Raw genomic sequence first — 12,668 nt, forward strand, 5'->3', positions numbered from 1 at the left:
TGAAAAAATAGTGGTCTGAAATGTTGCTTTTAAGTGTAGAAATTGGAAATAATATAAATATAAGTAATAAAGAATCATCTTTGAATATTATGATTTGATAATTTCGGTCGGAGCGTGGTCAATCTATCATAAAGCCCTTCGGTCGTTATTGGATTTGAACACGCCCCGACCAAAATATACTAAAGAATCTTATAAACACAGAAAGGACTCGAACTTGAGGTCATCGGATCTAACATGCGCGGATCCAGAAATATTTTCCGGGGATGGGGTACGAGGGATAATCTTGTTTTTCTAAGGGGCTCGAGGTCTACATTCAAGAATTTTACTATATCAATTGAATTTAATAAATTTGAGTTTTTCAAGAGGGGTCCAAACCTCCCCCACTCCCTCTAGATCAATGACGTCTCTACTGGGCCGTCACCTTCACAAACGTTTGCTATATATGCAATGCTTGGTATCGTAGAGTTGCATGTTAATTAGCATTAGCGTTGATCCCTCTAAAGAAAATAGAAAATACAACTGTTTTACATTTTTTTCTGTTGAGCATGTGCTAGCGAGCCCTGAATTTGCATTTATTTGGGGTAGAGAATTCTGCAGATAGAGCGTTCGTAAGCGACTGGTCAGCTGATTAAACGTCAGATGCGTGTGGTATTGTATACCCCCATATACTGTATAGTAAAGGTAGACCAAGTTTACATGTATGTGGTTGTGTATGGTTATGCGAAATTATTGCCATGTAACATGACTAGTTATACAAATATTGTATCATATGTGCATGCATTATACGGCAATATAAAAGTTGTCCGTAATAGTGTAGGGTAGTGGAAAGCTATATTTGATACGGCAATAGGGAAATTGTAATGTTAAACGTTAATGAATATTGTTCCAACAAAGCAAAATTTCATTTATATGCCATATAAAATCTAATTGAAGGGAACTGCATAATATTGAATTATTGCTAATTTTAATTGAAACGTATAGCTAGATGATCGCGAAATATCGTAAGGCGATAATAGTTTTAACGTAAAATGATACGAGCTACACCACTTAGAAGCTATTAGCTAATTAAATATCAGGAACATTGTTTGAAAAAATTATTAGAGCACATATGCATTGAACGAATTACACGAAAGCTCCAGCTTACAACAGATATATTTATAAACAAAAGGAGTGGATGTGGATGTGAGCAGGTTTGCACTTGGCGTGGATGTCAGATCGTGAGATTTCTTATCTCTGTTTCTCTAATGACGATTCAGTACAGTGGAATAGATTTCATAGAATTCGTGTAAATTACGCAACAATTTCCTGCCTCTAACTCTTTCTTTTTAGTTCGCAATCTCGATTAAATAGCTTTTGGCAACGTAATCTAAACAACGCAAACAAAACAGAACCGATCCCGGACAGCTTGACAGAAGACGGATTGAAACACGGGAGAAAAAGTATGATTTACGATAAGGCAAAAAAACCGACATAAATGATAAATCACAATTCATTCATATTTATAATTGTGGAAAATCCCGTAACAAAGGCGACGAATACATGTATGTTGAAGATCCTGAGGTCTCGGCTTTTTTGAAGCACATTCATATTCAGTCTATACCAGCGAAAATACCGGTGACCGTTAGCAACCCATTCACAGTCTGCCATATGCTTACTGACGGTAAGGGTATGAGGGCTCCTTACCAATCAAAATTCAATTTATTGAAGAAGACACACAGAGTAGATGTGCTTGTAAGTATGTTGTACATTACCTGATTTCTATGAAACCTATAACCCAGTTACTGCATGTTTATTATACAGTGTTGATGATAGTCATTGTGATATAGTATATACATATACAGTTGTATACATGTATTTAATAAGGTGTTTTTCAGAGGAAGTGTAAATATCAATCTTTGATGTAAAGTGAATTTTTGTTTATTCTTCAATTCCTCTTTGCAAAGTAGGTTGAGCTGCGAAAAACAGACAGCCAGTCAAACCATGTGACCTATACCTTTCAACCAATTTTTCGGACATCGTGAAGTCTGAATTAAATTGAAAAATAAATTTTTTTTTACTTGGTTCACTATTAGAAGAGTCATATTGTTGTCATTCAGAAGAAATTATTGAAGTCCTACTTAACGATTCTGAAACGAGCTGTACTTTTGAAACACTTTTTTGAGGAGAAAAATGATAATGCACTCCGAGCATGGTGCTTATTCTGTCATAAACATTCTTTCAGCACCAAATTCAGGAAGTATTAAAACTGAATAATTGTTGCTCGGTGCATAGACTATTGAACTATTGGTTTGGCATTATAGAACTAAAAGAAGCTGTTTTGTGAGCCTGCAGTCTTCAAATTAATCGCGGGGGGCATTCATTCGCCTCACTCCCTGTCTGTGGGAGGCCATTGCAAACCTTCAGCAGGGAAACTGGTAAGAACATCGTCGTTCTTCAGAAAGTAAGACGAGCGTAGACCTGTTGCCTTGTGTGCATTGTTTTGACAGATTTCTGATTTCTACGAACAAATTAGCTTGCCTGGATGATTTGGAAAAAGACAATCTAACTAAACATCATGACATCAAGTAGAGAAATGAAGTCATGCCATTTTCTTTAAAAGAGTTAACATTTCCAAAGAAATTGGCGATTTTGTCAGAAAATTCAATAGAGAAGTAGATTTATTACACAGGAAGAGGGCAAACCATCATGGCTGCCAAAATAGTTTTCAAACTTGATTCTCAAAAGGCTATCACGCCTTATGGCTCACCATGGAATATTACAGTATAAAGCAAATACGATTTAAAACACGATGTTCACAGTAAAATTAAAGAAATCAAATCAAATGCTAAATGTAAAAATTGGTCAAATTATCAAATTTTGAATTGAATCTTAAAACAAGAAGGGTTGCGACTACGCAACTGTAAATACAAGTAGCCCTATAGAGTATTTGGATGTGAAGAAATTTTATATGTTTTGAATGTGTATTTCGAATTTGTTTTCAATGAAATAGAAAAAATAAAATTGTTTCATGTTACGATTTTAACTACATTTATCACCGTCCACTTGCAAATCTAAAGCCTATGCATGAATTTAAAGAAATTGCTGTAATTGATTTGTCCTAGCTATATTCTTGGTCCTTCATACGTCCTATAAAATTATTTTATTATCAATACATTGATTGACAGCATGATCGTTTGAAGAACTTGTACACTTCTTTTACACCATAAAACGTGGATCTGCTCAATTCACTTAACATTGGTTGGACTTCATTTGTCAAGCTGGCGTACGTTTGGTTACCCGGCCTTTTGCTTCATTTAACCGAAGAAGGTTCGCCGGCGTGCGCCGATCTCGCAGGTCTGGAAAGACCGGCGTGGAATTCGCCGCTTTTAAAGTACGGCGAAATCTCATGGTTTGGTGATGTAATGAGATAAAAAATGTAGATATTTGTTAATATAAATCATCATACTCATTGAATGAGTGCATTGGTTAAACAAATTTTTGGAATTTTGCACAGAAACCACTGAAACAATCTGTATTGTTCGTTTTTCTTATGAAAATGCGTTGCTACATATCTAACAGTTCTTTATATTTTATTTCTATCTAAGTAGGGATTCTAGCAAAGCCGATAAAAAAAGATGTCTTTTGGAATTGTTATATCTGTTACCATGGTTACACCAATAGCTTAGACAATAGCATGTTTCTCCATTTTTGTTTTACGCCGGTTTACTTCATTTGCCAATTCGCCGTTTAACGCCGGTGATATGACCGGTACATTTCGACATACGCCGATATGGGACTCAAATCAAATTCATTCCTGTTCAAAGTCCGGGTTTTTTGTGACTTGTTTTTGCTGATTATTGATTAATTGGCTCTAAAAAGAAAAATAAGCCCCAGTTGGCATAATTAAGTTTGGTACAATGTATATAATATTTAAAGAAAAATGACAGTTCTCAGCCGATTTACCGGTAAAAGAACACAACAAATCGAGTCTATTATTCTTATAGTATAGATTTAAACTACCGAGGATCAGTCTTTAACGAACTGGTCATATTGAATATTTTTTGTGTTTTCTTTTATATATCATTTATTTTTTTAAATATTTATATATCCCCCTCCTCTTACTAAATATAGGATTGGATAAATAAATCATCAGGACTGTCAGCTAAGCAGCCCGCGAGCAGACCGTCCAAAGTGATAGAAATCGTATCATCCGGTCCCAGTCCCGCCGGAGACAGGAATCCTTGTAACAAAATGAGGGTTATAAAAATAGGAAAGCTAAGTGTCTTCACTTCATTAAACATCGACCAACAGACTAAAATTGTCATCAATACAATTTGGATAATTTACGATAATTAACAAACAGTTCTACACGAAATCTTTTCAGTTTTTTTTTCGCACACAAAGAGAAGTGATTTTGTCGAAAGGTTATATTCTTTTACCCGTGACATTTGGTTTTTATCCCCACGATTCAATAAATTACCCGCTGTGTATCAGTTCTCCTGTCACGATTGAAGTCCTGTGTAATCTGCCGGAAGTGTTACCGCAGAAGAAAGGCCCCCTGACCTACAACAAAACCTGACGCATTCATCAGACGACCCACAAATCGATGTTAAACCAAAAATAATCACTCGCAGGGAAGTTCTTTATCAACGTTTATTGGCCATGAAAATAACATGACATTAAAAATAATAAACACATACAGAATACTGAACACATCTGAGATCGTCTTCTCGCTTTTGTGAACTTTTAATATTTAAGTCCACGACTGGGTGAACTTTGTCAGGAGTTCTATGACGTCATCATCTTCTGCGTCCTTTGCGTCGTCCAATAGCGTCTGTCCCTCTGCGTTCGGGATATTCTTGTCTGACCCCGCCCTAAGTAGAAGTTTCATGCTGTCCGTGTTGCTGTTACTATAAGCGTGCCACAACGCAGACTTTCCCATGACGTCACAATGATTTACATTACATCCGTGCTACAAAGAAGAAAGCATATCAAATTCTTCGAAGTATTTCTGTTATGTAATTTTGTTGACAACTGTGTTAAAAGTGGATTACGTAGATAAAAAAAACCCATTGAGAAATGTATTTATTTATGGCGCTGTATACGACATCAGTCTATATGTATGTCGTCTTATTTGTGTTTTGTTTTCATTTTAACAAGTCCATTACCATTTTTATGGTATAGTATTCCTATGAAGTACACATGGTTAATTGATTTATAAAGAAGAGATATACAATAAATTAAATCATTGCCAATGATAATAAAAGTAAACTCAAACGCAGAAACAGATATTGATTCTGATAGAGTTCTTTGTATTCAATGTCTAACAGAACTTTTAAAAGGACTCAATGTGCGCTCTCACTGCCACTCTAGATAATAATTTCATATCAGTTGATCTTTTAATTGAGAAGACATGATTAAAGTCGCAGCATGGAACATTTTTTCTGCTTAACAAGGATGTGATTTATAATCTGAACTAATTTATCAACAGAGTTAGAACGCCTTTCTAGTGATGTAATTGTTTGAAAGCTTCCCTTTACACGTAATAGAAAGAAACGCTGATGGGATCTGGATTATATTCAAGGTTATCTCGGTACCAGCGAAGCTTGTGCAGCACGACCTCTGGTGAGAGAATGCCAGAATATGGCCCAGTATAACATTTGATTACATTGTAATAGTAGCACAGAATATTGGTGTCAGGGATGGTGCACTGATGCAGTACAGAGGTATTTAATCAACCTTCACCAAGATTAATTTTAATCCTCGCACGCCACGATACCGAGCTCCTCCCTGTAAGGTAGAACTCACACAGCTGTGGTTTAGAAAGGGGATGCAATTATACCAACCTTCAAAAGTACTTTTATGACATCATCATTGTCGTTACTCGCAGCTGTAATGAGAGGCGTATGCTGATTGGCTGGTAGAATGAAGTCTGGATCTGCGCCTGCGTCGAGGAGTAGTCGACAGATGTCGCTGTATCCAGATTTGGCGGCGGTAAATAAAGGACTCTCTCCTTTACTCCCAACGGTATTCACGTTACATTTCCCTACTTAATGAGAAATTCACAAATGCACAAATCAAAAATTAAACTGAAAAATTAAAAAATGAACAAAATTATTTGATTGTACATATTGCAATACAACTTCATATAGACTGACCGTAATATATCGCCAAACAAAGTATTCAGTAAAGTAAAGCATTCAAATAGATAACATAAAGTACTAAAGTTGTCAGTCGTACATTTTTCTCCGCTGTTTATAGGCGGTCATTTTCTATTATCACTGCATTATCCCCTGCTTTACCTTTAATCAGCACAGACAGGACGTCTTTGCTGGCGTTTTTAACGGCTTCACAGACAGGGGGTTCCCCGTTAGATAGAACAGCATTTACATCCTCCCCTTTGTTGACAATTTTAGTGAGTACCTTTGCATAGATCAAAACAACCTTTATTAACCCGAACAGAGGATTTAAATTAAATGATTGATTTAAGAATTCTTTTTTTACTTTGCCATCAGATAACACTCTTTTAAAGTGTTTGGTCCACAAAAACATTTTTTTTTATTTGAGCACAATGTCCTTTTAAAGTCTTTCTTTCTTTCTTAACCCCCCCCCCCCCCCCCCCCCCCCCGTTTAATTTTGCTTTGGAGCTTTTATGAAAATCAGTGATCGGGTTACCTTATATAGATATTCACCAATTCACTGACAGAGTTTATTTTAAAGTAGAAAAATGATGATTTACTGAGGTAAGCATAATCAGGGAATGTGCAATGTAGGTAAGATTAATTTTTACTTTTATCAGATTTTTGCGTAGACATTCCTCAAATGGTGAAACACTGTTCTTGTCATGGAGATGAACATCGCACCCTCTGTCTATCAGAACTACTGCCCCCTCCTCATACCCTGAAAAACAGTGACAACACAACTATACAGCCACGCTCCAAGAGACAGTGACAACACAACTATACAGCCACGCTCCAAGAGACAGTGACAACCCAACTATACAGCCACGCTCCAAGAGACAGTGACAACACAACTATACAGCCACGCTCCAAGAGAAGTAACCGCGAAAACATTTTGTTTGTGTAGACTATACAATATTTTTGCAAATAAAACCTCACATAAACCAAAAAAGGACAAATCATATTCATGTCTTACCTGTTTTTTTTTAATTAGGATAGTTATCCATAAATTTGATATTTTGTAAAAGTTATATATGTTTAACGTTTAAACTATAGTTTAACTTAAAGTCCCTGATTGATCGACATGCACTATAAAACAATTACTATATAAATATTATGCACTTTATACATATACAGCTGTACTGTACTTGTCTCAAAGGTATAAATCACTTAAATAGTTGTTAAATGATCATTCCAAATTTTTCGAAAACTGTAAGTTCTTGAGAAGTATTTCATAGGAATGCGATGTAGAGGAAATTCGAACCTTTAAGTAAGTTTAAGGAATGGCCATGTTTCTACCTCTTTGGAGAGAAAGCTGTAGCGGCGTCCAGCCATATACCATGCAGTTTACGTCCGCCCCGCTGTCCAGGAGCCTCTCTATGGACTCCTTGTCTTTATTTCTTACGGCCGAGTGTAACTGTTGCCCATTGTTAGCCATTCCAATGGAAAGAAAGCGTCTCTGTAACTAAGTCACGTGGTTTTATTTTGCTTTTTTAATATGAGTAAGAGTTATACCCCTTTCTGTTTTCAATTTTCCCATTAAACGTACGTTACAAGATTATAGCAATAATCTAATCTACAAAATCGCCAGTCAGTCCTTATAAATCGATATTAACTACAAAAATAAACATTAACCCATATTATTAACCCATATGTTGGCAGAATTTGTAGATTGCATGGAGAATGACAAGTAAATTAATAAAAATAAAAATGATAGTCATATTGAAAATTTGTGTGTGTGAGGGTATATATATATATATATATATATATATATATATATTTGTTTTTTTCATTGTCAACATTAAACGTCGTGTTTTACTGACACGTGAGGTTCGAATTGTAAATACTTTATTTTTTTTTTTTTTACAATTTTTTTTATATTTAAGTTAAAATCAAAATAAAGAGATAGAACCTACTTGGTTTTGAACCCCGCTACTGAAGCCGTTGACCGCTGTCTTATCCAGAAGGCCATGGAGACTTATGTTGTGTTTTGTTTTTTATTACATCATAAAATCACTATCAATTAGAGAATAAATGTTTGTTAATATTATAGGAAAATGGTTTGAACATTTATATAAATTAGTGGACTTATCACACGTAAGAAAAATTGTTTACTAATTATTATCTTAAAAACCCAAACACATTAAAATTTAGAACACTTATGTCATCTTCAAACCATTTGATTGTTATAAAAAGTGTACTTTAATAAGAAATATAATTGATTGTGTCGGTCATCCTACGTAACAACTATATAAAATTCATTATTTTTTTCTGGTTCTCTTTTGTAAATCCTGCTTTTCTTATACTTTTGTATATAATTCTTCTGCACCTCATGTAACATTATATGTTTTGAGTGAAAGATAAATGAACTTGAATTTCAACTAACGATTCATCGAATAGTAAGACAATTCAATTTATTTCACTTAAACTGTCAATGTGACGATACATGAGGGGGTGTAATCAGATAATCAGACGTAGACAAGAATAACAATTTTTTTGTTAAGAAATTAATTCATTTTTGATCATCGTCACAAAAATGTAATATATTATCTTTATTAAACTGGTATATTATCCTTATTGAAAAGTAAGGGATATCCTATATTATATATCTGTTGTATTACATATTAAGAAGCTTTTAATTGCACGATCCTAAAAAAAATGTATCCAAGAAGTGTTAAAAGCCTATCATATAGTTTTTTGTATGTTTTTAAAAACCAATAACACATCAAATAGCTGACACTACATGCCTTATTGAATGGGTGGAGCTGGTACATCTTAAAGAAAAGCTATAGTAGACAACTTAGTATGTGTTATCCATTCCTCTCAAAACAAATGATTTTATTTTGAGTTGACAAAGAATGCAAACTACTTCATCATGGTTTCTCATAATTCTGTCCATTTTTAATCTGGGGATATTGAATCAGCTAGTCGGTGGTATCGCTAAATGATTTATTGGACACAAAATGTTATTATGTTAAACAAGATGTAACACAGGAATTACCTGGCAGAATAGGGAAGATATTTCAAAAATAATCTGTAAGGTCTACCTGTAATTTTGAGCGACAATACAGACCTAACCCCAAGACAGCCGGTGTACCGACCGGATCAAAGAGCTCGCTTGAGTCGCCGACCTTACCCCTCACACCGTGCGGTGCGTCTCTGTAAAAAATTGTCACCAAACATGCTTTTTATTGTAACCTAATCATGTGCAGAGTTGGAAGTTAATGACCACTCAATAAAAAGTCTGTAATATCAAATTCACAAACAACAACTGACAGGTTAGATATAAAACCGAGGACGTTAAATGAGACGGAATCACTCATGACTGTTTGGTTGCGCTATCAGAAGGATGGCTTCACTGATCGCCCTGGTCCTGTTTCTGAGCTCAGTGTGCGCCTTTCCTTATTCCTTCAATCCTTGGGCCGGGCGGCAACGTTTTAGTCTGAATCACCTCCAACCCATGACGACAAGTATCCCTAATCCAAGTAAGAGTTTGATTTATATAAACCACGCCATTCAAGGCGATATCGATGTCCTTTTACTCTTTTATGTCGAATTTCATTCAAAGTTATCAACTGTCGCAATCTTAGTAAATAAGAAAAAAGTATAGCATATTTTCGAGATAAAAGTGTTCAAATTGCTTAAAACATATTTGCTTTAAACAATACATCAGAAAATCTTATTCCTGTATTTCCTCTCTGTAGTGATTTCTGGGTTTGCCGGAGGAAATGTTCTGTGTGCATACTGTCAGAGAGTCCGGGGACCATGCGGGTGTCAGGGATTGTGCGTGGGTGGCTGCGGGGGAGGTTTCGGGGGATTTGGCTCCTCCCTTGGTCCAGCATTTGGGTCCTCCTTTAGTCCCGCGTTTGGCCCCTCCTTTGGCTCCGTTAGACGCGGGGGACAAGGATTCCCTTTCTTGTCGTACGGAGCTTTTCCTCAGTCAAGATTTTCACAATTTGGAGGCCGGAGAAGTGCCGGAGTGTCTTTAGGCTCCCGATTTTTGTCGAGGAATTTTCAAGGTGGTGGTGGAAACATGAACATGTTTGGAAATAGTGCTGACTATGATCATGATGATTGAGAGAAGGAAAGACAACGAGATAAAGAGAATATATTGCAGATTAAATGAAATTAATAATTACTTCATGACGTTTCTCTTCACAACAAAAATCAAATATTAAAAATATGGAGCCGATACCCACACTGAAAAACAACATAGAAGACACTGAATTCTGAGATATGAAGTCATTGAATGTTTTGGTGTGACCACTTCATATCAATACGTTTAAACTAATGAAATTATTCAAACCATATTCGAATTTTTGATATAATTGTGACATATACTTAATCATGACATTTTGTTTTTCAATTCATTTATCCGTCTTACTTCTTGTATTTGCCGTATTAGCCACCCTATTTGTTTAATTTTTAATCTATTTAAATTGTCCCCAAAGTATGCCTTTTTTAATTGCTGGCGCCTTAGTCTTGGTTTGTGGTTTGTATATTGTATTCAATCTCGAATATTCCAATCGGTTTTAATTATCTTACTTTTTTGCGATTTTCAAGAGCAAAAGTAGGACAAATTTTAAATCCTTGTTATTAAAACTGAATTGTTTTTTAAGATACATTTGAGATTTCTGATGACGTTTGACTCATATATCAACAATTTTACTCAAAGTTTGAATCTTTCCTAATCCACTTCAGTCATGCTCGTCATCTCAGCATCATCTTTCAACAGTCCTGACAAATACATTATTCTACATACTAATAATTATGCAGCCATTTCACACTTTTGACATTTTGACGAACGTTGCCCCCGTCATTGACCTTTTGTGCCCTTGCTGTATCATCATTCTACAGAGAATGTTGTTATTTCCCCTGAAGGAGGTGTACGGAGAAACTCGGATATTACTTATTTTGATGCAAAAAAGCTCACGTTAGATTTCCTATTATGTACGATTTATGGAAGATAAATGCATAAAATATCACCATCATATTATTTATTTGTCAAAAATCAAAACTGAACTAATTATAACCCTATGTATCGTCTGGCAATACATTTCAACATTAGTTAATATAACATTGATTTAAAAAAAGCAGGTCATAAAAAGAACATTTTGATCTATATAACACGTTGTCATGATTTCATGTTAAGGTGGAATAACACATCGTCACAAACTGGATAACCTCAGATCGAAACGATATTTCGTTTTATTAAAATGATTTTATCGACGGCAACATGTTCCTTAATGAGTTTATTAAAGAAATAATAAAACCAATAAGAATGGATTTTCCTGGTAACAATTTTAAAGCGCCCTCCTATTTTTTAACCTCTGTGATTATCTATGACCGTTTATTATATAAATAGTGCTGCACATTTTGTCAGTGCAACGTTTTTTTCTTTTATTCTATCATCGGATAATTAAACTGCTTCAGGAATGGCATTGTGTACCATCTTAAGATGCAGTTTCATAAAATTACATTTATATCAAATGATTAACCGTTGCCTGGAGGGTATAAATTACTTTTATATTAGTGTGTCTGGCCTCTGATATATCTATATATTAAGTTATACGAGATATCTAACTTTTAAAATTCCAATGGGAAAATAATGATTCCAAAAGGAGAAATAATATATATTTTCTTAAGATAATCAAAAATAACTGTAATGTTTTCTAAAGATTCCACAATAATAACGATTCTGATTTTAAAATCATATGCAAGTTTTGTTTGAATCCAATTAGAATTTAATTTTCTAAATGTAAATATCTGAGATAAATCAACAATAAAAGTTGTTATAAACTATTTAGGCAAATGTCTATCCTATAACATAATTGAATTTTCGGGCCATGGGAACAGTAATGTCATTTGGAATAATTATCCGGCACAGAGTTATACATGTATATGTTTCATTGCTAAGTAATTAGGGAATATTTTGTGTGAAGGCTTTCATTTTTAATTTTTAACCTGCATTAAACAATTGTTATAGTTACATTGAAATATTCATAATAATGTTGATATGAAAAGTAAATTTTATCAAAATAAAATGATCACAATCCGTACAAGACAAGGGAGCAGTTACTTGTCATCCTCCATGTGACAGCTCGACCGACGACGTGAGCTGGCTTGAGGAGGCGAGGTGGTCAACGCGAGTTGACTATCATTATAGCCTTAAACTATCATAATGGCTTATGAATATTTTGGTCATACACTATTATTAGGTAAAGAAAAAAATTATCTTTAAACTTTGAGTGTTTTCCTTTATTTATATACAGAACTCTTCTTCATAGGGAGGTACATATAACCAAAAAAAATCTAACCCTCTTAAGTCAATCAGTGGCAACAAAATGCATAAGTATATTTCATATAGTATACAATTCTTTCTCCATTAATGATAAATTGAATCTAGATGTTTATATAAATGATTAAACATAACTTATGTATGTACTACAATGTATGATGTCAGTACATAATAGTTCAGTAAATGATCACAGCCTTAAAAAACATGAATAT

The 12,668-nt window shown here is 34.6% G+C and overlaps 2 protein-coding genes across 4 annotated transcripts; one reads left to right on the plus strand and one right to left on the minus strand.

Annotated features, from left to right (window-relative positions):
- Positions 1-4,319: 4,319 nt before the first annotated feature.
- On the minus strand, positions 4,320-7,627 carry LOC128155561 (ankyrin repeat, PH and SEC7 domain containing protein secG-like). Of its 3 annotated transcripts, XR_008239616.1 has the most exons (6): positions 7,458-7,627; positions 6,770-6,879; positions 6,282-6,402; positions 5,826-6,028; positions 4,680-4,951; positions 4,320-4,542 (listed from the first exon to the last, which is right to left on the minus strand). XR_008239616.1 is itself a non-coding variant. In XM_052817331.1 (5 exons), exons 1-5 carry the CDS (start codon positions 7,594-7,596, stop codon positions 4,733-4,735), a joined length of 789 nt encoding a protein of 262 aa, XP_052673291.1. In that variant the 5' UTR covers positions 7,597-7,627; the 3' UTR covers positions 4,619-4,732. The 3 variants fall into 3 exon arrangements, 2 of the variants coding, with proteins under 2 accessions (XP_052673291.1, XP_052673290.1); XM_052817331.1 differs by lacking the exon at positions 4,320-4,542 and having other exon boundaries at positions 4,619-4,951; positions 5,826-6,025; XM_052817330.1 differs by lacking the exon at positions 4,320-4,542 and having other exon boundaries at positions 4,619-4,951.
- Positions 7,628-8,777: 1,150 nt separating this feature from the next.
- Positions 8,778-12,528, plus strand: LOC128192562 (keratin, type I cytoskeletal 10-like). Its single transcript, XM_052865346.1, has 2 exons — positions 8,778-9,643; positions 9,863-12,528. The coding sequence occupies exons 1-2, from the start codon at positions 9,508-9,510 to the stop codon at positions 10,234-10,236; spliced, it is 510 nt and encodes a 169-aa protein (XP_052721306.1). The 5' UTR covers positions 8,778-9,507; the 3' UTR covers positions 10,237-12,528.
- Positions 12,529-12,668: the final 140 nt, after the last annotated feature.

This window comes from Crassostrea angulata, chromosome 7 (assembly GCF_025612915.1).
Source record: "Crassostrea angulata isolate pt1a10 chromosome 7, ASM2561291v2, whole genome shotgun sequence".
Classification (NCBI taxonomy): Eukaryota; Metazoa; Mollusca; class Bivalvia; order Ostreida; family Ostreidae; genus Magallana; species Magallana angulata.

What these genes read in the sequence shown, in the direction of transcription:
- LOC128155561 (XM_052817330.1), bottom strand. Translation starts at nt 7,596, where the DNA reads ATGGCTAACAATGGGCAACAGTTACACTCGGCCGTAAGAAATAAAGAC. An exon ending in ACAGCTTTCTCTCCAAAGAG is followed by an intron (nt 6,880 to 7,457) that starts GTAGAAACATGG and finishes ACTGTTTTTCAG; the next exon opens with GGTATGAGGAGGGGGCAGTA. An exon ending in CCTGTCTGTGCTGATTAAAG is followed by an intron (nt 6,029 to 6,281) that starts GTAAAGCAGGGG and finishes TTTCTCATTAAG; the next exon opens with TAGGGAAATGTAACGTGAAT.
- LOC128192562 (XM_052865346.1), top strand. Translation starts at nt 9,508, where the DNA reads ATGGCTTCACTGATCGCCCTGGTCCTGTTTCTGAGCTCAGTGTGCGCC. An exon ending in GACAAGTATCCCTAATCCAA is followed by an intron (nt 9,644 to 9,862) that starts GTAAGAGTTTGA and finishes TCCTCTCTGTAG; the next exon opens with TGATTTCTGGGTTTGCCGGA.